The sequence below is a fragment of the Myotis daubentonii genome, chromosome 6 (assembly GCF_963259705.1).
Source record: "Myotis daubentonii chromosome 6, mMyoDau2.1, whole genome shotgun sequence".
NCBI classification, from domain to species: Eukaryota; Metazoa; Chordata; class Mammalia; order Chiroptera; family Vespertilionidae; genus Myotis; species Myotis daubentonii.
Genome location: NC_081845.1, coordinates 84,895,219 through 84,923,069, shown reverse-complemented (window position 1 = coordinate 84,923,069; position 27,851 = coordinate 84,895,219). Strand labels below are relative to the sequence as shown.

At 43.9% G+C, this 27,851-nt stretch overlaps 1 protein-coding gene and 1 long non-coding RNA gene across 2 annotated transcripts in view; one reads left to right on the top strand and one right to left on the bottom strand.

Moving 5' to 3' along the window:
• Nucleotides 1–577: 577 nt before the first annotated feature.
• LOC132237274 (uncharacterized) lies at nt 578–15,355 on the bottom strand. The gene is made up of 3 exons (XR_009453501.1): nt 15,168–15,355; nt 1,510–1,598; nt 578–840 (listed from the first exon to the last, which is right to left on the bottom strand). It is a non-coding gene; the product is annotated as an uncharacterized LOC132237274 (long non-coding RNA).
• A 43-nt stretch (nt 15,356–15,398) lies between these two features.
• The window catches only part of CDC5L (cell division cycle 5 like), a 57,439-nt gene continuing 44,986 nt past the window's right edge, over nt 15,399–27,851 (top strand). Inside the window, exons 1-5 of the mRNA XM_059701552.1 lie at nt 15,399–15,532; nt 18,374–18,477; nt 19,778–19,939; nt 20,987–21,114; nt 22,708–22,807. Of these exons, the coding sequence (XP_059557535.1) occupies nt 15,488–15,532; nt 18,374–18,477; nt 19,778–19,939; nt 20,987–21,114; nt 22,708–22,807 (539 nt within the window). The 5' untranslated portion in view covers nt 15,399–15,487. The remainder of the gene's footprint in view (nt 15,533–18,373; nt 18,478–19,777; nt 19,940–20,986; nt 21,115–22,707; nt 22,808–27,851) is intronic.

Below are 27,851 nucleotides of genomic sequence, written 5' to 3'. Positions count from 1 at the left end.
TCATTAATTTTGGTAAAATTATTTTTATTTCATTAATTCCTTTTGAGATTTTCTCTATTATCCACTCAATACATGTCAGAAAAACATGAAGGCTGGCTCTCCATCAGGTAATTAATGCTAGTAGCTCCATTCCCCACTTCCGTATTGTCTGCCTACACAGCCAAGCAGGATGACAGCTCAGTGAGCACCAGCCATGAGTCTTAGGATCTCTCATCAATCAGGCAAGAAGCAAACATTTGGAGGAGGTGGATACAAAAGCCACCCCTGTACAGCCAGGCTGTGACTCTCAGCAGTCAAACCAATGGCTCAGCATTTTCATAGCCAATCTCCTTCTCCACTGAGACCCCACTGGTTGGCTAATGAAGGGCACAAATCTGATCTCCCTAAAACCTTAGAGTGGAAAGAGAGACTTTGGCCCATGAAGAGACTCAGAGTACCCAAGATATGAGACACAATTTCTTTTCCTGTCAAACATTGTTTTCATGTTCTTGGTGGAAGCTGGGTATCCCTCTCCCCACTGAGTGCTGGGGGTTGGGTCCTTATGATATCTCGAGAAGGAATATTTTCTGAGACTTGCACGGGAGGATGAGTAATCTTTATTTGCATGGAATTACATCTCTAGGTTTGCGAAGTCCCATTACCCTTAAGCCATCCTGGAAGATGGGCAGCTGGGGATTCAGAAGAGCTAAGAGTGAAGCCAGTGTCCAGAGTTTCCGTTCCATGGTAGAACTGGGTCCGGTGTAGCATTAGGCTAATTATAGTCCTTAGTCCATTATGTGGGGTCCACATGGCTGTGGGCGAATGCAGGTGCGAGAGAGTCCTGCAGGCCAGGTGTCAGGCCTGAGCAAGCAAGAGAGCAAGAGCAACAAGAGAGGGAATTCCTTAGTTTAGGTGCTTATAGACCTCAAATCTTCCTGCACTTGCAGTGGCCATGTGTACTCTGGCCACTGACCTGTTCCCAGGTGTGATGGACAGGCAAGTACCTTCCCTAGGTCACCCAGACTTTACTGGGCATGCATCTATATTGCAGCTGTCTGGCAAAGCTGCACAAATGGCATTCCTATAAAATTTGGCCTTCCTTTTGCTCCTTTCCAGTTATTTAATAACCAGGTTCATTCCAACGGTGTCATTCAGACCCAGCCAAAGCGATGAGGCAGGCTTAGAGCACGGCACATTCATGCTCTCGTCATACATGCCTTTAGACAATGAGCATAAAACACGTGGCTACTGCCAGCAACTGCACCTGATCCCCCCTCAGGTTAACATCAGCCTATCTCTGTGCTGATTCTCTTACCCTGGGACACAAGGCCCACCCTGCTCCCCAACAAAACCCAGGAAAGAAAATATAACGAAATAATGTAGAAACAGGGGAAAAAGAGATTGCCAACAGATTTGTCTCAAAGACATCGACTTCTGTAAAAACTAATATTTGTGCCCTTCTGTTACTTAAAGTTTAAGTATGTCAACGGCAGCCTCCTGTGTGGGTGGATAATGGAGAACACAACCTACTAGTAGATGAACATGAAGGTTCTGCAGGATACTCCAGGTGGGATTATTCACGGAGAACAGGAAACTGCTTGGAAGGCAGGAGTCCCACACTGGAAAGGGATTAAGAAAAACAACCAAAATACACTTTCAGAAGATTTGTAGTCGTCTTTACATTTCCAAGAGGTCTATATAATTCCTAGGTGCTGCTCTAAGCCGGAGTAGATATGATTTAAACATATTATCAAACGCATACATTCCTGAAGTTGCAGGGCCACATTCCATCCCCTGGAAATCAGGGAAATTTTTACTGGATTTGTGAATTTCTGTGGGCACTTATTCTCCGTGGCCAGGCCTCCCTCCATGGCACTCCTGACTGCTGACAGGTGAAGAGCTCCATCACTCACCCTCACACACATGTTTGTGCTCACCCGTGGGTGTTTTGAGGAGACTAAGTGTGAGAATAAACAAGTCATCCTTTCTGTCAAAGAACAGTTTAGACAGCCGCCATTTTGGACTGTGTGACTTGCAGCTCCCCTGGGGGCCAACCCCTCCCTTTGAATTAGCCAGTCACGAAAGACTGTGAGCCTGAGCTCCAATCAAGAGTGAGGGACAGGTTGTGTGTGTCAGGATTAAAAAGCCGAGCAGACCGCCTGCTCAATGTGCGCATGCTCCCAGACCACGTGCTGCATGCCCTCCTGCAGGAGTAAAGGTAGAGAAGCCTAAAAGAGAACAAGGGCAGACAGAGAAACGAGATCCCTTGTCCTGCCTTCCCACCCTATGTGATTGGGGGACAATCTGCCTTGCTGCCTGGCTCCTGAATATGCTTTGTGTTCTACCAGGACCTCTGGATTTGGGGACTTGCCTTATTTCTTACAATTTGGGGGCTCGTCCGGGATACCATTGGTCGTCATGGGGGAAATTGGACCCCTCTTCCGAGGAAGTATGCTCCGCTGCCAAGTTGCGGTGGCCTTGGTGAGGAGGGACAGCCATTACCCCTGGGCTGACTACGAGCTTGGGATCGAGAGTCAGCCAGCAATGCAGGAAGGGCCCAAGCAAGAACTGCGGCAGTCAGGTAACCTCATGCATGAGCCAAGGTGGGAAATTGGACTGAGTACTACTGTGGTGATTGTGTATCCTTGGAGGTCAGGTATATGTGACTGGGATGTGTGTTGGACATAAAGTGAGTGTGGAGTTCTGATCTGTGGTTCCATTCTCCTGCGAGGGAAGTGGCCAGAGGGGGACGAAGATGATCTCGGGGAGTATGAGAAACCTCCAACATAGGAGGTTGAGTACATAGTCACAAAGGACCTGCCGAGGATGGGAAACAGAAATTCTAGGCCTAGGGAATACATTCCTCTGAAATAGTCCATTGGGAGAATACTGAGATTCTGGGGAGGGGCAGTTCCTGAACCAGGGACAGAAGAGATTGCTCTGCTTTAGTGGTTCTTAATGCAGGGGATTCTGTGGTGTAAACTTTTAGTGTGTTGTGCGTGCCTGTGTAAGAATTTTTCTGTTGATATTTTATGTCTCTTCATTGTTTGTTTAATTTGTTTAAAGATGGGGCAAGTCCCGCTTTGGGGAAGCCCAGTTATGCATGGTTAGGCTGAACACGTGACAGAGATTGCAGAATGTCCCATCAGCTGCCAAGAATCCTTAATCTTGGGGACTCTTCCTGCTCTCCCACTCAGGGTGTTAACCACCAGAAACTCTTAGCTAGTGAGATTTCTGTCTGTGTGTCTGTAATGTAATGTTGGCTTTCTATCTTTTAGTGACTTTAGTTCGCTCTTTCCTGGTTTATGAATATGGGGAAGTAAGCTATGCAGGCTGGGTTGGGCAACAAGGTTCATGCTTCCATGATAATAGGTAGTTCTTGAATGAGGATGAAACGCATTTCAAGGGTGACTCCCAGGTCCCAGGGCATACGACTCCCAGCCAGGTTGGTATGTCCTTTCTTTGAACAGAAAGGGCAATCATAGTTAACAGTATAATTAATACTTCCCATAACCATAACTAGTCATCAATGTTCTGTTTCTCCCCATAACACTGGGAGGAACAGATCTGTAGAAGTACCCTCTAGCAGTGAAGTAGGGGCAGTCCTGTTTTTATAGAGAAAAATAAAATAGTACTTTCACACTGAGTTATCCCTCTTACAAAATTGGTCAAGAAAATGCTTTAGGTAATAATTGGCTTTAAAATCTGATAGTTGTTAAGATATAATAAATAGATGTAACTAAAATGTAAAAAATGTTATGTTTTATCATAACATAAAAGCTTATGATAAAGCTTTTCAGTAATAATTATAAATAATGTTAATAATAAAAGTCCAGTCACTCAAGAAGAGATTGACTATACTCTCTGTTGGAGGGAAGGGCCAGTCATCCTTTTCCCTGTAAAAGTAGAGTAGCCTAAAAGAGAACAAGGGTAGACAGAGAAATGAGATCCCTTGTCCTGCCTTTCCCTCCCTATGCGGCCAGGGGACAATCTGAGGGAACATCCAAGATTTACAATCCCAGCCTCCCCCTCAGGAGGAGGCTGTCCTGATAAGGCTCCAACCTGCCCTGAGGCCTCTGCACCACCAGGAACCAGCTTTTCTAGGTTGTGAAAGGAGTTGGAGCCATGTAAAAAAACAAAAAACAAAACAAAACAAAACCAGAGTTAAAACTCTGCTGGAAGACCCACGTGGCCTAGCTGACCAGCTAGAGCAGGGGTGGGCAAACTTTTTGACTCGAGGGCCACAATGGGTTCTTAAACTGGACCGGAGGGCCGGAACAAAAGCATGGATGGAGTGTTTGTGTGAACTAATATAAATTCAAAGTAAACATCATTACATAAAAGGGTACGGTCTTTTTTTTTTTTAGTTTTATTCATTTCAAACGGGCCGGATCCGGCCCGCGGGCCGTAGTTTGCCCATGGCTGAGCTAGAGTCTAGCTGCTAGACCCATTTTTGGGCCCACAAGTGTATACATAGACCCGAGTCAATGTCTATCTTGGCAATGCTATTCTCAGGAAAAGAAGGGGGAGTGATTTGAAGGTCGGGTATGTCTATCTGGGAAAGGGAGCATATGGGTCACGGGAAAAAGGAAGGGACCCCTCATTGAGCCTTTAGATCCCAAGGCCACATTCTCACCCCCTTCCCAAAGAACATTTCTTTACTTAACAGTCCGGCTACTATCAGAAGCTGAACTCATCACCCAAACCTTAGCATGTTATCTCTAAGGAAAAATGTGGCAGTTTTGAATCCAGGCAGCTAGAGGTCCGGGAACTGGCTGCGGGGCCTGCTCCCTTCTCCCCCTGCCCTTTCCTCCAGCCTAATAGGTATATACATAATTTTCCAAAGTCTTTGATAACTTAAGGCTATGTAGCATTGCTGGGTTAAATGATAAACATCTAAATATTTTAAAATAACAGGATACTGAAACATTAGTCCGTCTGAATTTGCCTCTTAGGGAAAATATAGAGGATGGATTTGAATCTATTAATGAATAAATCTTGTATTTTATTTGAAACTAGAGGCCCAGTGCACAAAATTTGTGCATGGGTAGGATCCCTAGGCCTGGCTGGCAATTAGGACCGATCTGTGGGGTGACCGGCTGGAAGATTGGGGGCACCCGCCTTGACTGGCCTGGTGCTGCCTGCTCACCAGCCCCACCCCCTGCTGCTACTGCTGGTCGCCTCCCTGTGCGGGGTGACCGGCGGGGCAATCTGGGGGGCCCCCACTGGCACCCGCCTTGGCTGGCCTGAGGCCTGAGGGCTGGGGGAAGCTCCTGAATTGAGTGTTTGCCCCCTGGTGGTCAGTGTGCATCATAGTGACCTGTCATCCTGCCATTTGGTCGATTTGCATACTAGGCTTTTATTATGTAGGACTAGAGGCGTGATGCATGAAATTTGTGCAAGGAGCTCATCCCTCGAAGCCCCGGCCGGCCCTCGCAGCCCTGGCTGCCTCGGCTGGCCCTCGTATCCCTGGCTTTGTCCAGAAGGTCATCCAGACGGTCATCTGGAAGGTCGACTAGACAGTCATTCTGTTGTTTGGTCTAATTAGCATATTAGTGCTTTATTATATAGGATATCTCTTAAAATGTGAATGTATTGCTAATCTGAGGAATATTAATTACTTACATGCCACCTAAAAATTAAGTTTCTAAGGGTTAAGAACTCTAAAATTATGGTTTTGGTATAATAGAGAAAGCATGAGGCATGAAAATACATTTTGAAGGAGAAAGAAAGTGGTTTCTAAAGCTGGTTATTTAATGTGTGTAAAAAAAATGTTGAAAAGAAATTGAATAAATAATACAGGCCAGTAAGCGGGGATAAGTAGAATGGGGAAATTGAAATAGTTAAACAGCAATTTGGAGCCATCTAGTAAATCCTATCTTCCCTAAACCAAGGACACTTAAGAGTAAATGATTTGCATTTTGCCTCCCTAAACAGAGAGTAAATAGCTTATATCAATGTACTCAGGGAGACTGATAGCAGAAATCCAAGTAGTGTCATTTGCTGACTGCACCCAAACACAAATGAAGTTAGAAAAATGAAGTTATAAACCTTATTTTGGTTAGTCATTTTCTGAAGCAAAAGTTCTATAAATTATTATATGTGATATTAATCAGATATTTTTAAAAAGTAAGCTTAATTGGGGGAACTGGAGTTTTACTAGCTTATGTTTGTGGTTAATACCCTCTGTCACTTTGAATGCTGTATAATCTTTTGGTAGAATGGGTTTGACAATCTTCCTAGGGTTTAAATTTTAATCGAAGTTTTTTTTTGTTTTTTTGTTTTCTTTTTTACCTAGAGTTGGCTATAGTTGATTCCCGTGGGCTCCGGAATGACTCATCATCTTCCTACAGTGAAAACTAAGGACCAAATTTCTTAAGAACTGTACTAGGTATCTCTTCTACTTTAATCTCTCTCAGGTTCGAAGGCCTCCTGACCCAAAGCCCTCTTCTTGAGTTTCCGGTTCATCACCATCGACCAGAAGACTATATTTGTTCTAATCAAGACTTGGAATGGAAGCAAGTTGGAACCCTCCTGGAAAGGACCCTACCTGTCTTGCTTACCACAGAGACTGCTGTTTGGACTGTAGAGTGAGGTTTGACCCATCACACATGGGTTAAGGGCGAACACAACTCAACTTGAATGGCCATACCAGGACATATCCCCTTGAAATTGATTCTAAAAACTGTGAGCTGTCTTAATAACCATCATGTACTGAGTTCTATTTGCTTTAGGGATCTGGCAAATTGCAGGGGCTTACAATGTAGGCTGGAGAAAGGTGTACAATCTAAATCGTGCTTACCCAGTTAAATTAATGGTTATAGATAACTTGAATGACTTGAATATTTCAGCTCTTAGGTCAAAAGATTGGCTAGGACTAGACTTAGGAATAGATGTCACAGGACATGATCCCCTAGACCAGTGGTTGGCAAACTGTGGCTCGCGAGCCACGTGCGGCTCTTTGGCCCTTGAGTGTGGCTCTTCCACAAAATACCACGTGCGGGCGCGCACATACAATGAGATTGAAACTTTGTGGCCCATGCACAGAAGTCGGTATTTTGTGGAAGAGCCACACTCAAGGGGCCAAAGAGCCGCGTGTGGCTCGCAAGCCGCAGTTTGCTGACCACTGCCCTAGACCACTGCCATCGCCATGCAAATAGAAGTAGGATATAAGGGAATGAATGCCTGGGTGGAATGGATTAAATATTCTGTATGTGCCCTAAATAAAAGTGACTGTTATGCTTGCGTGGCAGGAAGGCTAGAGGCCCAAGTGGTCCCATTTCCATTTGGAGGGACCTCAGACAGTAATGGGATGGAATATGTGCTTGCCTTGTACCAGGAGGAAACTGCCTGGGGAAATGCTTCCTGTAAGACTCTTGCCCTGTTGTTCCCATTCAACAGAGGTAAAGAGCAAGAACCCCCAAAACGATTTGGCCCTCATCCTCTGACGTAAATTATAACTCCTGCCTCTCAAGGGTGTGGGGGGGGGTGTGGGGGGAACAGTATTCAGAGTTTATGAGAAATTTATATTGATGCGTAAATAGCCAAGTATCCTCAGAAGCCAACCATGCTGCGCTGTTGATACCCCGTGCTGATGTCTGGTGGTGTTATGGGGGACCCTTACTTGTGGCCTTGCCCAGCAAATGGAGTGGAACTTGTGCTCTGATACAATTGGCTATCCCTTTCACTGTGATATATCGTAAACCTTTTTCAATGGACAGATAGACTAGGAAGAGGAGAGAGAGTCCAGGAGGGTCCTTTGATCCCCATATATACACAGATTCCATTGAGTTTCCAGGAGGAGTGCCAAAGGAGTTTAAGGCTAGAAATCAGATCACTGCAGGATTTGAATCTGTCCTGTTCTGGTGGCCACTGTAAACAAGAATGTGATTGGATTAATTATACTTACTACTAGAGGCCCGGTGCACAAATTCATGCACCAGTGGGGTCCCTCGGCCTGGCCTGTGGGATTGGGCCGAAACCGGCTCTCCAACATCCCCCGAGGGGTCCCAGATTGGGAGAGGGTGCAGGCCAGGCCGAGGGCCCCCACTGGTGCAAGATTGGGGCTGTGGAGGGATGGGGGAAGTTGGCCAGCCAGGGAGGGACTGCAGGAGGGCTCCAGGGTGTGTCCCGCCCGTCTCACTCAGTCCCAATCAGCCAGACCCCAGCAGCAAGCTAACCTACCGGTCAGAGTTCTGCCTCCTGGTGGTCAATGCATGTAGTAGCGAGTGGTTGAGTGGCCTTAGCATATCATTAGCATATTATGCTTTGATTGGTTGAATGGATGACCGGACACTTAGCATGTTAGGGTTTTATTATCTATAATAATAAAAGCATAATATGCTAATTAGACCAGACATCTTTCCAGATGTCCTTCTGGACGACCTTCCAGACAAAGCTGGGGCTGCGAGGGAAGGCCGGATCCCGGGTGCCAGAGGGAAGCCGGTGCTGGCAGCTGGGGGAAGGAAGGCCTACTCTTGCATGAATTTTGTGCATCGGGCCTCTAGCATAGGCTTGTTAACTATACTTGAGACACAGTTAAAGGCATAGCTGGACAGCTAGATGCCACCAGCAGGGTGACCTGGGAGAATAGGTTGGCCTTGGATCTGATTCTGACAGAAAACGAAGGAATATGTGTAATGTTGGGGGTCAGTGTTATACATTCATCTTGACAACACAGCAGACAGACTATCACTGAGGCCCCACAGACAATAGCAGCTTTAGCTGACGAGAGAGCTGGAGCTTGGGATTGAGGATCCTTTCTCTGATTCACTAGAGCCGTGGTCAGCAAACTGCGGCTCGCGAGCCACATGCGGCTCTTTGGCCCCTTGAGTGTGGCTCTTCCACAAAATACCATGTGCGGGCGCGCACGTACAGTGCGATTGAAACTTCGTGGCCCACGCGCAGAAGTTGGTATTTTGTGGAAGAGCCACACTGAAGGGGCCAAAGAGCCACATGTGGCTCGCGAGCCGCAGTTTGCCAACCACTGCACTAGAGCAATGATTTGGAAAGTGGAAGGGAGCAATGGTATCCACGTTCACCCCTGTGATTAGGAGTTACAGCGATGGGATAGTACATCATCCCATGTATTATCCAAAGGTTAATTGAAACTGCATTGACCAAACAGCAACTTAGTCTTCTCCCTAGACACTGTAGAGCATGAAAGTCAATGAATATTAGTCGAGTTTGAAGAAAACAGTTTAAATAAAGAAAAGGGGGGAGTTGCAAGAATAAACAAGTCATCTTTTCTGTCAAAGAACAGTTTAGACAGCTGCCATTTTGGCCGCATGAGTTGCAGCTCCACTGGGGGCCACCATCTTGAAACGGCAAAGGCCAACCCCTCCCTTCAAATTAGCAATTGTGAAAGACTGTGCGCCTGAGCCGCAATCAAGAGTGAGGAACAGGTCACGTGCATCGGGATTAAAAAACCGAGCAGACCACCTGCTCCGGGTGCGGGTGCTCCCAGGCCACGTGCCGTGCACCCTCCTGCAGGAGTGAAGGTGTTGGCCTTGCTGCCTGGCTCCTGAGTATGCTTTGTGTTCTACCAGGACCCCTGGATGGGGGCTCGCCTTATTTCTTACACTAAGGCACAGACAAAGGCCAAATGGGAAAAATATGTTATAGCTGTTCCAGCCCTTTCTTCTCCTTTTTAAAAATCCTTACCCAAAGATACTTCTGTATTGATTTGAGAGATGTGAGAGAGAAACATCAGTTGCCTCCCATATGCAACCCAATTGGGGATTGAATTGGCAACCTGGGTATGTGCCCTGACCAGGAATCAAACCCATGACCTTTTGGTACATGGGATGACACTCCAACCAACTCAGCCACACTGGCCAGGGCCCAGCCCTTTCTTCTATCTCGGCACAAAGAGGTTGAACTTCATGGATGAATATCCCCTTCATCTCACTTTAGGTTCTTTGGTAAATAATAATGTGTGTGCACAGGGGTGTGTGTGTGTGTGTGTGTGTGTGTGTGTGTGTGTGTGTTCATTTTTACTTTATTTAACTGAAGTTTGGAGGTTTAATAAAAACAGCCTTTATAGGACATTGACAAGTAAATTCATTAGAATACTGACTTACAATGCACATAAGGCATTCTACTTTCAGATCCTGAGAAAAATGAAAAAATGGCCTCTGTGGATCAGAGGGAAAATTGTTATACAGCTAGTGGCACCAAAGTCCAAATAAGCTAAAAGAAGACAATTCCAAGACTGATTCTATAGTCTCTGCCAACTACATTTTCAAAATATTAAGTAATTAGGGCATTAAACTTTTTAAATCCCACAACTGACTTAGGGATATTCTGCATGAGTCCATTGTCAATAGTTCTAGTTTCAGGTATTCCGTTTAGTTAGACTGTTTCCTTCTGCTCTTAGGTGTTTGGCCAGGTAGCTCAGTTAGAGCATTGTCCCGGTACACCAAGGTTGGGGGTTCGATCCCCAGTTAGGGCACATGCAAGAAACAATCAATGAATGCATAAATAAGTGGAACAACAAATCTCTCTCTTTCTCTCTCTAAAAATCAATTTAAAAAAGCAGGTAGGTAAACGCCTTGTTTGTACAATTTGGGTCGTTGAAGTATTTTAGCGTTGGATACTTTCAGATCATGGCAGTGGCGTAGAGAGGCGTTCCTTCCCTGGCTGGACAATCAGGAGCGCGTGATACCTCGGCAATGTGCCAGACATGGGTGGTGCACCTTTAAGGGGGATACTCGCCAAGTTCCCAGTGGGCTCTGGGAAAGGATGTGGGAGCCTCTTTGAGATGCCTGGTGTCCTTTCCATGTTGGGAAACTCCAGGAGGGGTTATAGACTGACTTCACCCTGGGGGAGGGGTAGTCACTAACTTGAGGAGCCAACACCTGGACTTGGTACAAAATACATACATGACAAGTAAACATTTCCTGTGCATGGAGGGACTCAGCCTAATATCAAATAAGAAACCCTATACCCAATGACTTGTTTTCTGAGGAAATGTATACCCCTCCACAAATTTAGAGAGGGTGCGGGGGCAGCTTCCAGTGGTGGTGGTGTGAGCATGGGTATGATCATCTGGCTAGAAATGTGTTCTTCTGGTTGCGTGCAGTGTGGGCGGCAGTAAAAATTGGGGTTCTCTTAGGAAAGGAGGACAATGGATGCATGAGGCATAATTGCACTAAAAATTATTTATCTGAAGTTTAACTGGGAGTTCTATGTTTTTATTTGCTAAATCTAGCAACTTACAGCCAAGGTGGCACAAACGAGAGGGATTTGACGGCTAACGAGGAGCTAAAAGTGGCTAGACTCAGAGATGGCTTAGATATGGGTGGGGGAAGGTATGGGAGAAGGAGAAGTGGCCAAGGTGGACAGTGCTATTGCCAAGGCAACACGTAGAGTCTAGCCCATGTGGTATCTTTATAACCTAGAGGAGGATGCCCTCTTTGTGGACAGTCCTGTGGATGTACCTCTTGGTGAGCAGGGTGCAAGACTTCAACTCCATTTGTCCCCGGTGCAGTGAACCACTTACACAACCTGCAGCCTGTGCTATTCACTGGAATAAGAAGTGCTGTGGGGAAATACAGGTTTTCTGTGGGGAGCTCAATTTTGGGGAGTTGAAACCGGGGAAACTGTGACACACACAGGTGAACTGTCCAGGATGTCATTGGGCATCTCAGTCTGGGGTCTGTTACAGGCATGTGAAAAAAGTCTCTTGTGAGAAATGAAATCCCAAGCCTGTACCATGTGGATGCAGGGTCTACATGTAAATTACCTGACTGGACTATCAATCCCAAACTGAGAAATGAGTTCAAAAAGACTCTTGAACTTCTGGGGGAAAAGCATATTCTGAGAAAAAGCAAATTCTCTTTGGGGACATTCCCTCCTTTCCCTACACACACTCTGGGCTCAGTTGACTCCTTGGAAATAATACCCATGAGCCCTAGCTGGTTTGGCTCAGTGGATAGAGTGTTGGCCTGTGGACTGAAGGGTCCCAGGTCCGATTCCGGTCAGGGGCACATGCCTGGGTTGGGGGCTTGAACCCCAGTAGGGGGCATGCAGCAGGCAGCCAATCAATGATTCTCTCTCATCATTGACGTTTCTATTTCTCTCTCCCTCTCTTTCCTCTCCGAATTCAATAAAAATGTATTTAAAAAAAAAATAATACCCATGAAGATAAGTTTCTGAGAAAAAAATTACAAACTATAACTGGACCCACCACAAGGAAATCTCAGTAGGTGAACTGCAAGCCAATTAACATGACTAACCACGGTTAGTAATATGATACAAATTACCAGCATTTAGGGTGCATGAAATTCCAGTTCACATTAGTTTCTCCCAATGCTAGCTGAGGAATTTCTAAGTAGGAGGGAGGGGTTGAGGGGTGGCAATCTGGTAGATGGGATGGGGGCTAGAAGACGTGTTTTGAAATTCTATTTGCAAAGCAGCGTAATGTTGCTACTTAAATTCCATCTGTTTATTGGTGGGGGAGGGGCACAGAGGTTAAGATTATAGGGGTGGCTGACCCCAGTCCCTAGCCATGCCTTGTCCTCACAGGCTTTTGACTCTAATTTTAGCCCTTTCTTGGACAGTTTCTTGATGGCAAAAACTGGATGAAAGGGAGACTAAATTTTGTTGTTTTCTCAGCTAAGCGTAGTTAGCTCAGTCAGAACCAGCTCCCCAGAAAGGGATGAGGGGTGGGAAAGTGGGGGGTAATGCAACCTACAAAACCCTCCCGCTTACATCTCTCCTTACACCTTGTAAACTGGTGGACCTCCAACCTCCTTTCTCTGGGCCAGAGCTTCCCAAACTGTGTTTCCTGCATATCAACAGATATAAGAAAAATGGTTTCCAGGGTCAAATGCGCTTGGAAATGTTATATTGTAAAGGGAGTGTATTCATTTCCTAGGGCTGCTATAATAAAGTACCGCAAACTGGGTGGCTGAAGGCAGGATACATTCATTCTCTCATAGCCTTGGAGGCTGGAAGGCTGAGATCAAGGTGTCAGCAAGGTTGGTTCCTTCTTGGAATGCATTCCATGCCTCACTCTTAGCTTCTGGTGTGGCTGGCAATCCTTGGCATTCCTTTGGCTTGTAGACCCATCTCCAACCCATGCCTCCTTCTTCACATACTGTTCTCCCCGTGTGTCCACGTCTTTTCTCATTTAGTTAAAAAGATTTTTAAATCTTCACCGTGGATATTTTTCTATTGATTTTTAAAGAGAGGGAAAGACAGAGTGAAATATCGATGTGAGAGAAACATTGATTGGTTGCCTCCTGCACATGCCCCGAGCTGGGCTGAAGAAGCCTGCAACCGAGGTACGACGTGCCCTTGACCGGAATCGAACCCCAGACCCTATGGTCCGCAGGCCGACCACTGATTCAAACCGGCTAGGGCAGTGGTCGGCAAACTGCGGCTCGTGAGCCACATGCGGCTCTTTGGCCCCTTGAGTGTGGCCACGAAGTTTCAATCGCACTGTATGTGCGTGCCCACATGTGGTATTTTGTGGAAGAGCCACACTCAAGGGGCTGCAGTTTGCCGACCACTGGGCTAGGGCAAGACTTGTTTATTTTTCAATATATTTTTATTGATATCAGAGAGAGAAAGGGAGAGAGAGAGAGAGAGATGGAAATATCAATGAGGAGAGAGAATCATCGATCGGCCGCCTCCTGCATGCCCCCTACTGAGGATCCAAGCCTGCAGCCTGGGCATGTGCCCTGACCGGGAATCGAACCTGGGATCCTTCAGTCTGCGGGCCGACGCTCTATCCACTGAGCCACACCAGCCAGGGAAGACTTGTTTATTTTTAATGGAGTATCCCAGTGTTCTGAGGAACGTATTTGGGTGAATGAGAAAGTGGGTGTACAACGCATGCCTGAAGGGGACACAATTCACATTGTAGACAAGATCCAATTTTCTTGTAATAAGAGTGTCCTGTTCTCAAAACAATTATTTTGTGACAATTTTCCAGTAGGTGTCAATAAATTGCCTTGAAGAAGGGGCACCTTTTCTAGTTGATACAAAGGTGACATATGGTCCTGAGTAGGACGGAGAAGCCATCATCATGGACTCTTGGATGTTAGATCTGAAATGGCTCTTGAGAGAGGACTGGGTTTGTTGGGAATCTTGCTTACGAATAATAGAAACCCAACTCCAACTGGCTAAAGCCAAAAGGGGAAGTAACCATTGAACTCAAGAACAGGCATGCATCCAGGGACTCCCACACAGCCAGGACCTGCCTGTCTCTCTGTATTCCCCTTTCTGCTTCTCTCAGTGTATCTGGCTCCTGCTGTCTTCCCTTCCTAGCCGACATAGTCCAAAAGATTGCGGCAGGCAGCTCCTGGGTGTCACACAGTAGAGATTCATAGGCCAGCAGAGCGACTGGCCTCTTCCAGGTTCCGGTGTCAAAATTCCGGGGAGGAGACTTAATTGGCTCAGTTTTGATCAGATCAATCACATGGCCAGTATGTGTGTGTGAGAGACACATAGCAACCGAGTGATGTTGGGGATGGAGTGGACAAGAGGTAAAGGTCACACATCCTACAGGGCGTTTCTGGCACAACCACGGATCACTGAAGGTTGCCATTAAAAAAAACAAACACCTTTCTTTAAAAAAATTTTTTTTTAATTGACTTTAGAGAGAGAAAGGGAGAGGAAGGGGGAGGGGGAGGGGGAGAGAGAGAGAGAGAGAGAGAGAGAGAGAGAGAGAGAGAGAGAGAGAGAGAATTATCGATTGATTGCCTCCTGCACGCTCCCTACTGGGAATTCAGCCGCAAACCAGGCATGTGCCCTGACTGGGAATTGAACCGTGACCTCTAGGTTCAGGGGTGGACTTCAACCACTGAGCTGCACCGGCTGGGCTACAGCTGCCACTTTTTTTTTTTTTTTTAAAGCAATTATTATGTATCAGAGACTGTGCTTGGTTTATGAGATTTAATCCTTAGGACAACCCTATGAGGTTGGTACTACTATCTCTACAGGTTAGGACATTTAGGCTTCAATAAGCGACTGCCTTTTCCTGAGTCTTCTGTGCAGACATTCCTATTAGTTAAACGCCTAAGCAAGTGCTAAAATTTAGCAGCTAAATGGATCATGAACAAAGCTCTTTTTAAACCGACTGGGCTGAAACTCCCCGCGCGTGAGGTTCCCACTCTCTGCCACTAGGTGACGTCACGACCTGTCCACCCCTACGTTCCTTGCCGAGAGCCACGGCTGACCTTTCGCCACCTCCGTGTTGTCCGCCAATCGGTTTCGGGTGTGCGCGCCCGTCCCGCGCTGCAGCCGGAGCGGCCTCCCGGTTTCCTGCCGTCCTCCCGGACTGCCGCCCGCACCACGCTCCGACTTTCCTTTCCGCCACACGAGTTCTCGCGATACTTGCTGCTGGCTGCCCCGCCCACCGCCTTGCGCCTGCGCAGGTCTTCAGATAGCAGAAGGTCGCGCCTGGAGAAAGTGGAGGCTTGGCGTCTCGTGGCCGCGGCGCCGTTGCTACCTCTCGGAAGCTCCCCTCGGCCGCTTGCCGAGACACCCGGCCGCCAAGATGCCTCGAATTATGATTAAAGGGGGCGTGTGGAGGAATACCGAGGTGAGTCCCCCTTTCCCGCCGTCCGCTGCCCTTCGCCCCCGCCGGCAGCTTGTGCGCAGGCGCGTGGAGGTCGCGGAGGCGCGGAGACCTTGCAGGGGGTCTGGGTGGGGGCGGCTCCGGGCGGACCCTCCACGCCTTTCCCGGTCCCCGACCCTGTGTTGTCTGAGCACTTCCAGGACAGGAACTGTGACTTAGCCACCTGGGTACCTGCCAGGCACTTGCTAGGCCCCTAGTGAGCATCTGTTGAGTAGAGGATGCACCCCCACCACGGAACTCAGTCTGGAGTGGGCGGTAGGACCTCAGCGAGAGTTGGTCTTCTTGGGGGGCACCCTTGCCCCTCAGCCCGGGCACCGTGCCTTTCTTCGATGCTCAAACATAAAGAAGTGCCGTGGCCACAACTTTGTTTCTGTTTTGACTTCCGTGCAGAGGGGAAGCGGCTCGAGTGCCGGATTTGAAGAGCCCGTTTGTCCCTCTTGTTATCTGTTATCCAGGCGTAACTTTGCCAGTCCTCCCGACAGACCCCATGCGTGTCTCGTCCTGTCGTTCCTCCGCCTGGAAAGAAGGCAGATGGGGCAAACTGATGACAGTAGTTTCGTTGCTTCCAGAAATGTAGTGGATCATGCCAGTGGTGAGCCCGTAGAGCAGCGGTTCTCAACCTGTGGGTCGCGACCCCTTTGGCGGTCGAACGACCCTTTCACAGGGGTCGCTTAAGACCATCCTGCATATCAGATATTTACATTATGATTCATAACAGTAGCAACATGACAGTTATGAAGTAGCAACGAAAATAATTTTATGGTTGGGTCACAACATGAGGAACTGTATTTAAAGGGACAGAAGGTTGAGAACCACTGCCGTAGAGGGAGAGGAAAAGAAAGATTGTCAGTGCAGTGTTCAGAGTGCACGAAATTTGCCCGTTTCTGGAGCACATTGTATCTTTTCATGAGCTGTGTATTTATACATCTTGTACTTTCTTTAAATAATCCACCTCCTGCTTGGCCTCTTTCCGACCATCCTTCAAGATCCAGTTTAGAAACTCTTCTTGGAATTTTTGCCCATTTTCCTGTAAAAAAATTAGTTCTACCCCGAGAGTTCTCATCGCCCCTCTTTCACCCGTTTGTTATAGCTTGCTTTGACCTTTTCCAGGCATCACATCCTGCTCTGTGATGCTGGGCAAGCTTCTTAACCTCTCAGAACCTCAGTTTTCTCATTTTTCTAATGATAATCATTAGTATTCTTTCAGTAAGTGCTGGTTGCTATTGCTTTCCCCCAGCAGACAGCATTGCAAGAGGGCCGGATCTTGGTCTCCCTAGAACCTAGGACAGGAACCAACATGATAGTAGGTTGCTTAGTAAAATGTGGAATGAATCTAGTAGGTAGAAAACTGCTAAACAGGGGTGGGCAAAAGTAGGTTTACAGTTGTGAGTACACAAAACAGTTTATTCTTGTATTGTTATGTATTAATTATTGTACTACTTACTTGTATTACCACTTTGTAAACCTATTTTTGCTCATGCCTGTATATACTAAGTTGAAGGAGTGTTTAAGTATAGCAGTACTGCAACAAAGTTACAAGTAAAGTCAGCCACCAGACAACCTTGCCTCACAGCTTGCTCAGAGGGCACCAGGCTGTTTAAATCGGAGAAGAGATGACTTCTGGCGGACAGACAGATGTACACAATCACGTAGCAGCAGGATTCCGCTGCAGTGGCCTGAGCTCTGAAGTCTTTTGAAGTCTGATGATGGGAAGGTGTGGTGGGGTGGAGCAGCTCATGTGTGAGGTGTATAGCTCAAGTGGAAAAAACCCTAAAAGCAAATGCCCAAGTGCATTAATCTATGGCTTTTATTATCTTTGGTGTCTATGGCTTATCTTGCTGGGCTCCCTTGAGATTGGTGAATTCCATATCAGAATGGGTACCCTGGTGAAATAATATCTGGAGGCTGGAGGGAGAGCCAACTGGTGGGGTGGGAGAGAAATAATTCTCAAGTTACACCTGGATGTGTATTCTAGGGTCAGAGTGGGGGTTATGGGACTGGAGAAAAAATGCTATTCATAAACTGGAGGCAGGAAGCCTGGATTGGATAATGGAGAATCTTGACTTAGGGCTGGGCGTGTCCTGTTGGATTCTCTTTCGCTACGCACACAAGACCTGGTGTAGGTAGGTGTTCAGGAAATGTCTTTTGATGGAATAAATGTGTGAATGAACTGTACTCTTTTGAGGGGAATAACATATTGGAGAATAGTTTTTTGTTAGTCTCTTTCAAAAGTAGGGTTTCTCAGTTTGGGCTGTTTCCATCCCAATGTATTATGGGGTGGGGTGGGGTTCTGTGTAAGGGAGGGTAGACAGCCCTTCTAAGAGGTGTCTTCTTAATTTCTTGCATTTGGCTGATTCTGGCTTTCTGTTTATTATGATAGTAAATGAGGGCTTTGTACCTTTTTAAAAAAATCTAGGACAGTGATTTTCAATTTTCATCTCATGGTACTACTAAGATTCCGAAGCACACCAAAAATTATATATTATTTTTTGCCAATTTGACACACACACAAAAAGTATAATTTTGATTCATTCACCCCAGACAGCTATTGTTATGCTGGCTGTTGTCATTTTTTTATTTGGCAATCTAAGGGGAAAAGAGGTCAGTCCCCCTGACTAAATAGTCAGGTACTGCATGTTTTAAAAATTCTTGTGGCACACCGGTTGAAATTCACTGATCTAGGAGGTATGTGTGTGTCTTTCTTTTTCTTTCCAGAAACCCTGTTAGAGTTCATTTAAATTTTGTCTTTTCTCACTTGGAATTTTGTGATTGATTATCCTGTTTTTCTTTGACAATTTTTTTTAGGATGAAATTCTTAAAGCAGCGGTAATGAAATATGGGAAAAACCAGTGGTCTAGGATTGCCTCACTGCTGCATAGAAAATCAGCAAAGCAATGCAAAGCCAGATGGTATGTATCAGTTAGTGAATGGAAAACAGAAAACAACTTTAATTATTTGAGGAAAATGTCAGTTCTTTGACTCTTACCAAAGAAAGAAGGTGTTGTGATGTAACAGAAAGGATGAAGTGGGAGATGGTAATTTATTTTTTTAATTATATTTTTATTGATTTCAGGAAGAGAGAGGGGGAGAGAGATAGAAACATCAATAATGAGAGAGAATCATTGACTGGCTGCCTCCTGCACGCCCCCTATTGGGGATCAAGCCCGAAATCTAGACATGTGCCCTTGACCGGAATCAAACCCGGGACCCTCAGTCTGCAGTCTGACACCCTATCCAGAGTCAAACCAGCTCGGGCGAAATGGGAATTTAGATTTAAGACTTAACTGTCACTTGGTTTCTATGAATTTAGGCAAGGCATTTTTCTATCCTCTATTCTGCCCTGTTTTATCCCATTTGTGGATAATAATACTTGGCTCCATCTGGTGGAGATATGAGGCCCAAGTGAGTTAATGTGTTTGAGACTGCTTTGTGAAGCATAAAATAAATCTGCTTTTAGGTAATGATGGACTCAAGCTTATAAGTGGATTGTGCTCCAAAAGTTTAAAAGTTGGTTAGAACTTTCTTCCCCAAAGAAATGAATGATAAATAATGGTTAACTTCTAGACTGGCTCACAATAGTTGAGTTTCCTCATATTACAGTTGAAATTTTGTATATTTGCTACCCCAAAATGTAGCAAAACCCATCATACACCTGTGGTATCCCCTTTTAAGTCACAAGGTAGTGGACACATTAAACTTTTTACATGTGTCCTTGGCACAGATGATCTGGCCCCAGCCTTGACCTAATTGGTACTAGGATCATATTTTAACTTGTACAAGAAGGACCTAATTTCCTAGGCACCTGAGTAGGGGAAAGGCTCATAATGTAGGGATTGGACCTCAAAGAGGAAGATGGTCCTCAGCCTGAACAAGTGGTTCTGATTTCTGCTTCTCTTAATGGCGCTAAGTCCCCGCCTGATGTTTGGTAAGGGTTATATCTTACTTGCTAGCCTCTCATCCAGCTAAATAAACTGGATGGAAAAGGTGGGTTGGGTGGGTTGGGAAAGACAGATAATGACAATAGTTCACTTAAATTTAAAAACACCAAACAAAAGCAGTGACTATTCTGTTGTAAAAAAACAGATTTTACAATTGAAGGGTGAGAGTTACCTTTTGTTTTCAGACACTAGAAGTCAGTATATCTAATATGTAAATAGCATATTCATGCTAGGTGACTGATTAATGTATAAAATTGTATATTTTTAATAGGTATGAGTGGCTCGATCCAAGCATTAAGAAAACAGAATGGTCCAGAGAAGAAGAGGAAAAACTCTTACACTTGGCCAAGTTGATGCCAACTCAGTGGAGAACCATCGCTCCAATCATTGGAAGAACAGCTGCCCAGTGCTTGGAACACTATGAATTTCTTCTGTAAGTGGATCTCCAAAAGCAGTATTAAAATGTGTGTATATCTTCTGAATGAATCTGAATAAAACTAGCATTTTCTGTCTTTAAACATTTAGTTACAGATTTGAGTAAAGATAAAGGAACTAAAGCTATTGGATGGTATACTCCAAATCTCATGTGGTTGATCAGTGTTATTTCCTCTGTTATATTCCTTTTTAAAGGAATAATTTAAAAATATACAAACCATACATGTTCATCATAGAAAACCTAGGGAAAAAGTAGTAAAACAAAAATCACTCATAATACTGCTGAGAGTTAACCATTGCAACATTTTATTTCATCACTAATAGTGTGTGTGTGTTTCTTGTATAACTACTGCATTTGTGATTAAGGGACTGCTTGGATCCTATTTTATAGTGAATGGAAACATTGAAATTAGAGGTAATTTTAATACCATTTCTTTCAGGTGAAGCAATAGCAGGAATGCTTTATTTTGTTAATGCCCATTCATTGTGGTTATCTTTTTTTTAATTGAATGTATTGGGGTGACATGGTTGATAAAATTACATAGGTTTCAGGGGTATAATTCTACAACACATCATCTGTACATTATATTGTATGTTCATCACCCCAAGTCAAATCTCCTTCTATCACCATTTATCCTCCCTTTACCCTTTACTTCTCCCCCCAACCCCTTTCTCCCTGGTAATCTTTTGTCTGTCTATGAAGATTTTTTTGTTTTGTATGTTTGTTTTTGCTTAATCTCTTCACGGTTTTCACCCAGCCCCTCTATCCTCTCCCTTCTGACAGCTGTCAGTCTGTTCTCTATCTATGAGTCTGTTTCTATTTTGTTTGTTAGTTTAATTTGTTCATTAGCTTCTATATGTAAGTGAAGTCACATGGTACTTGTCTTTCTCTGACTGGTTTATTTCGCTTAGCATAATACTCTCCAGCCCATTTATGCTGTCCCTTTGGGTTTTTGAAAGAAAATAGTTCCAACGCTAAGAAATTTGGTATTTCTAAGACTAAATGATGTGGTAGAATTACTAACTCATCTGGATTCTTTTCTAGGGATAAAGCGGCCCAAAGAGACAACGAAGAGGAAACAACAGATGACCCACGAAAACTTAAACCTGGAGAAATAGATCCAAATCCAGAAACAAAACCAGCACGGCCTGATCCAATTGATATGGACGAGGGTAAGTGTATGTTTGTGAGGAATTTATTTCTTTGGTAACTTACACACTTCTTAGGCTTCTTTTTAACTCTTTTAATTCCTTCCTAAACACCTCTGACTTTTTAGAATTCCACTTCAATCTGATGTTATTCTGTCTCATTTTAAATGTGTCCAGTCTTTGATTATAGAGTATTTGTACTCTATAATTTTTGGACAGTGTCCCTTTATCTCCTCATTTTTCAATTCATTTAATAAGGTAAGCAATGTAATACTACAGGACACATTGCTTGGAGGCTAGAGGTGAGCACTTGAGATCCTGTATTCTTATACCCATTCTGTGGAGAGAGCCAAGAAGTCAGGATATGGGCTCCAGTCCTATTAACTACTTCTTTGACTTTAGGCAGGTAACTTAATCTGCGGATAAGCACTACCACAAGACTGTGATGGAGATTTAGGATGACTCCTTGAGACATTGAATCCAGAATCAGAGGAACTGGATTTTAGACCTGTGTCTGCCATTTATTAGCAGTTTGACACTAGGCAAGTTGTATAATATCTTTGAACTTTGATTCTATTTCCTGCCAGATGGAGAATAATATCTATCTTACAGGATTGTTGTGAAGTATTCAATGAATATTGAGTTTTTAAATTTGTTTGAGGGTAGTGGTTCCCAAAGGCTTACAATGGCTGGTCTGGCTGCATTATTGTTACATGGGGAACTTTTAAAAATATAGGTACTAGAACCTCCCCTGGAGATAACCGAGTCAGTAATTTCAGGGTGGAGGGGTGACCCTGGAATCTGAGATTTTTCAAAGTTCCCTTATGAGTTCATTGGACAGCCTTGAATAGGAACTGGCCTAAGGCATCAGTAATGAGGAGAGAAATACATCTGAGGAAAAAAGGTGTATCTAGTGAAGATGATCAGTTCCTTTATAATTTAACTATAGGCCCGGTGCACGAATTCGTGCACCAGTGGGGTCCCTTGGCCTAGCCTATGGGATCGGGCTGAAACCAGCTCTCCCAGGGACCCCACCAGTGCATGATCAGGGCCAGGGAAGGACATGGGAGGTTGGCCAGCCGGGGAGGGACTGTGGGAGGGCTCCAGGGCGTGTCCAGCCCATCTCCCTCAGTCCCAACCAGCTGGACCCCAGCAGCCAGCTAACCTACCAGTCAGAGCGTCTGCCCCCTGGTGGTCAGTGCACATCATAGCGACCAGTCAACTGCCCCCAGGTGGTCAGTGCCTGTCATAGCGAGCGGTTGAGTGGCCTTAGCATATCATTACCATATCACTCTTTGGTTGAATGGGTGACTGGACACTTAGCATATTAGGCTTTTATTATATAGGATAGTAGTTGTGCAATATTTCACACTTTGTGCTTTGCCAGTTAGTAGATGATAATGAAGGATATAATTATAGCCACTTTTTACTGAAAAGTTGCTAGATGCTTTTTCTAATTTCATTTTACTTAGCTCGTCTCAAAATACCTGTTATGTAGGAGTTGTTGTATTTATTTATAGGAGATGATTTTTCTCATCTTAAGCACTAGAGTATGTCTCTCACATACCTTGCTTCTGTTGGAGAAGAACTTAGTTTTTCTTCTCTTTATTTTTGTAGATGAACTTGAGATGCTTTCTGAAGCTAGAGCCCGCCTGGCTAATACTCAGGGAAAGAAGGCCAAGAGGAAAGCAAGAGAGAAACAGTTGGAAGAAGCAAGGTATGGTTGTTTCCATTTATAGTTGAACAATTAGTCTGTGCAGCCTTAGTCTGATAAAACCATGATTTATCCAACCCTGTTGATGAGTAATAATTAGAATTGTTCAATTCTAGTTTTGGTAATATTCTTTATTGCTTTGGAAATGTCTTACTTTTCCCCCTAATCATTTCAGAATATAGACAAAAAGACAGATTAAAAGTTTTTTTTGGTAAGATATGGCAGAAGTAATGCCCAGGTAATCTATTCAGCATGTTGGATTTTTCTGTTAGCACAGGAGTGCTTCTTTGTTGTAGCCATCTTGGAGTCAGATGGCTAGAGGACACACAGGCTATGTGACTTTTGCATGATTGCCAGTTAGTTCCTCTCCTTGATTAGTTTTGGGCAGGCACTGACTTAAAACAGGAAACTTGACTGAACTTAGAGGGAGTTAATGATCCTTAAACCATATTTTAGACTTTCTCAGAAATGTTTATTTAAAAAGTGAGTTTAGTGTTGCCCTCTATTCAAGATTTTCTCCACTTTCCCCTTCCTTTTTCCTTTTGATGAGAGCCATGATTGACATCATTCGTAATAGCCCAGAAGTGGATAAAGGGAAGACCTGAACTGTATAATGCTTATTAGCTTTTGGAGTTTAGGCATTGTAATAACTTCCCTAGCCTACACAGCTGCCTTTTATGGTCCCCAAACCAGGAAGTGCTTCCTCACCTAATGACTAGCATTGTGTTGATGGTTTCCCCAATAATGGCTTTGTAGTGCCAGATCCTGGGATGGAGGATGATTTCATGCTTGAGGATGCTTGTTGGCCTAGCTGGCCAGTGACTAGCCCAGAATAGTTATGTGTGATGGGAGAATGACTGGGCTGGGACAGGAAGCAAAAACCAAGAGGAGGTACTAAAATTTCTGCCCAGTCTCAGCCACCTTTCTGTACATTTGTTAGGAGTAAATAATTTGAGTAAGGTTGAAAAAAATCAATTTTCTATTTTTGTCTATGGTTGGTTGGGAAACATTTTTTGAGCCTTTTAACCATGTGGATTGGGCTCAGGATGTGGCAAGTGCATATATGAAAAATCTCCAAGTATGGCTGACATTGCTTGCTTTAATGAAAAATTTCCAGCTTGAGCTCGGCCTGCATGGCTCGATGGTTGAGTGTTGACCTATGCACTAGGAGGTCATCGTTTGATTCCTGGTCAGGGCACATGCCAGGTTGCAGGGTTGAAACGTGCAAGAGATAGCCAATCTATGATTCTCTCTCATCATTGTTGTTTCTCTCTCTCTCTCCCTCTCCCTTCCTGAAATCAATAAAAATATATTATAAAAATTTTCAGCTTTAAATTTACCCTACACCTTCTTGTAGATTTTCTTGGATGGTCTTTTTCATCTCATGGCACACATAATTATTAAAATTTTGCAGCATACCAAAAAATATATTTTTTGTTGACCTGACCAAAAAAATAGGTATAATTTTGATTCACTCACACCAGATGTCTGTTATTGTGTTGGCTGGTGTCATTTTTTAAATTTGACAATCTGAGGCCGTGGTTCTCAACCTGTGGGTCGTGACCCTTTTGGCAGTCAAACGACCCTTTCACAGGGGTCACCTAAGACCATCCTGCATATCAGATATTTACATTACGATTCATAACAGTAGCAACATTACAGTTATGAAGTAGCAATGAAAATAATTTTATGGTTGGGTCACAACATGAGGAACTGTATTTAAAGGGCCAGAAGGTTGAGAACCACTGATCTAAGGGAAAAGAGGTCAGTGCCCCTGACTAAGTAGTCAGGTAACACATATTCTAAAAATTCTTGTAGCACACTGGCTGAAAATCGCTGGACTAGAATGACCTGTATGCAAAATGCAGTGCAGGACTATTTAAATGCTAAATTACTTATCTGTTTTATAGCTTAAAGCTTTCTATTGATTACAAAAATAACATTTTTCCTTCAGTATTGTTCTATTTTCTTTTTAGGGCATGGTTGATATAATGCTATAGAGCTTGGCTATATTCACTTAATATTATATTGCAGAGGTTTTCTAATGTCATTTGAAGTCTTTATTTCCTTTATTTAAAGCAGAGCGTCTGGTCTGCGGGCCATATAAGGCCCGCAAAATCATTTGGTCTGGCCCTACTAAGGCATTAGGGGTGAGTTAATAAAATGTTTGACCAAATATAGCAGACTAATTTTAAGGTGATAATTTTTTATGGCCCGTGAATGATGTTATAAATGTCCAAATGGCCCTTGGCAGAAGAAAAAAGGTTACCCACCCCTGGTTAAAGAATGAAGTTGTTTTAACTTTTGAAATGTGTCCTTTGAAACCTTTTTCTTTTTTTTTTATTATATAGGATTTTATTGGGGTGACATTAGTCTACATGAACATATAGGTTACATGTGTGGGTTACTAAAACCTTTTTTAATATACATGTATATTTATGTGTATGTACACACAAAATAACATATAAGATTAAATCATGCTATGTATAGTGTTTTTAAAAAAAAATTGATTCTTAGAAAGAGAGGAAGGGAGAAGGATTGGGAGAAACATCTGATCGGCTGCCTCTTGCATGCCCCCTACTAGGGATTCAGCCGGCAACCTTTCCATGCCTGTCAACACCCAACCAACTGAGCCACACACACTGGTCAGGGCCTATCATATTGTTTTGATGAGAAGTCAGCTGTTAATTTTATTAAGGTTCACTTGTAAGTGTTGAGTCAGTTCTCTCTCTTGCTGCTTTCAAGATTTTCTCCTTGTCTTTGGCTTATAGCATTTTTTAAATATGATGTTTCTGTTTGTGGATTTCTTTGTTATGTTTATCTCAGAGTTTTGAACTTTATGGGTGTGTAGGTTAATGGTTTTCAGTAAAATTGGGAAATTTCCGTTCAGTACTCCTTGAAGTATTTTGTTCCCTTTATTCCTCTCATCTTTTGCTACTCCTTTTGTGTATATATTGGTGCACTTAATGGTGTCCCACATTTCTGTGAGGCACTGTTCATATTTCTTCATTCTTTTTTTCTCTGTTCCTCAGATTGCATAATCTTTGTTTGCTAATTCTTTTGTCAGTTTGAATCTACTGTTGAACCCTTCTATTGAAGTTTTCATTCCAGCTTTATACTTTTCAACTCCAGAATTTTCATGTGGTTCTTATTTTTTTTTTTAATCCTCACATGAGGATATTTTTTTCCCATTACTTTCTAGAGAGTGGAAGGGAAGGAGGAGAGGGGGAGAGAGAGAAACATGGATGTGAGAGAGAGATATCAATTGGTTGCCTCTCATACATGCCCTGACCAGAGCTGGGGAACTGGGAACTGAGGTACGTGAGGTATGTGTGGTATATGTTCCCTTGACCGGGAATTGAACAGTGCATGGGCCGATACCCTAATCACTGAACAACACTGGCCAGGGCTTCCCTTTACTTCTTTAATCATTGTTTCCTTTTGTTCTTGGACAATATTTATAATGGCTCCTTTGAGGTCTGTCTGTTAAATACAACATCTGGTAGCTCCCACAGACATTTTCTGCTTATTTACTGATGTATGAGTTATGCTTTCCTCTTCTTTGCCTATCCTATAACTTTTTGTTGAGAACTGTAGAACTTAGAGGATATATTATAATAATCTTGGTACTGGTGTTCCTCACTCCTTGTTATTGTTATTTGCTTGTTTACTTGTTTGGTGACTCTATTCAGTACAGTCTGTTCTCCCCTTCCTTCATCTCAGAAATGTGAAGCCTCCTCTCTTACTCCTCTTGGGTATGCCCACAGTCACCCTGGGGTAACATGGTTTGACAGGACTTTATTTGACACCTTTTTTCCTGGGTGCACCCAACTCTAAAATGGCTAGTTGATTGCTTTATTCTTTTCAACAGTGTTTTGGGGCATAAATTACTTCACAGACTGATCCAATCAAATTTGGGCTCCTTTGAAGGGATAGTTTCTGGCTGATATTTTTTGTGACCCCAGGGGGCCTTCTCCCACCTGTCTCTCTGTTTCTCTCTGGCAAACTAGTGGGCGTACTGTTTAGTCTATATAGTCAACAACAGTTTCTTCCCAGTTACTTCACCCCAACTTTCAGTGTTTTTGAGTACTCATAGGCTTAACCCCTCCATGCTTTGTGGAGTGATTTGGAATTCCTGTTTTACTACTGCACTCTGATGTGCTTGTCTGAGTGACATCCTTACTTTAGGAGCTGAGTGCTTGGTGAGGCGGTGAAGCACTCCAGCTTTCCTCAGCCTGCCTCTCCCAGCATGGAACCCTCATCCCACAGTCTGGGCAAAGGCAGTTGGGGCTCTAGTGTTCTCGGAACCAATGTGTCTGGACAGAAGAAGGAAGCCAGGACTTCTCAGCTGCTCTGGACGGGACTAGCCTCAGCAGTAGGTGTCTGGAGGCAGGATGAGAAATGCTGCTCCTGGATTAAAAGCCCTCCTACTGGGAGCTGGAGAAGAGACCCAAGAAGCCTGTGTTCTTGGCTGCACCAGTGGAGTTTCCATCTCCCTGAGCTGGGAGGGAGGAAGAGAAGGAGTCTCGCTTTTCTTACCAAGTTTTAGTAGGTTTTCTTGAATAAATGTTTCTTCATTTGTTGTATCCCCTTAGGATCCTTTGCAGAGACTTAAAATTATTTAAAATAAATTTTTTAAAACGAATTTTTGTCTGTTCTGCTAGGGTGGGTCTACAGAGCCTCTTCAAGCTGGAACTTGCTCCTATACTTGATTACCCCCCCTTAATATTGTGAATAACTTTCTCACCATTAAATCATTAAAATTATGGAATCATAAAGTACAAATAAAGTAAAAAATTAAATAAAATCGCAATTTCCAGTGATAATCACTGTTAATATTTTGGTGGGCATCCTTCATATCTCCCCACACATATATTCATTAATAGATACACATATACTTTTACATGTTGCTCTGTAACATGTAAACTTAAAAGTTTTTACATGCAGTGTGTCTTCGGCATCTTTCCATGTCAAAATAGATTTAAAGACTTTTTAAAGGTTATATGGATGGCTGTATAATATCCTATCTTATAGCTGTGTATAAATT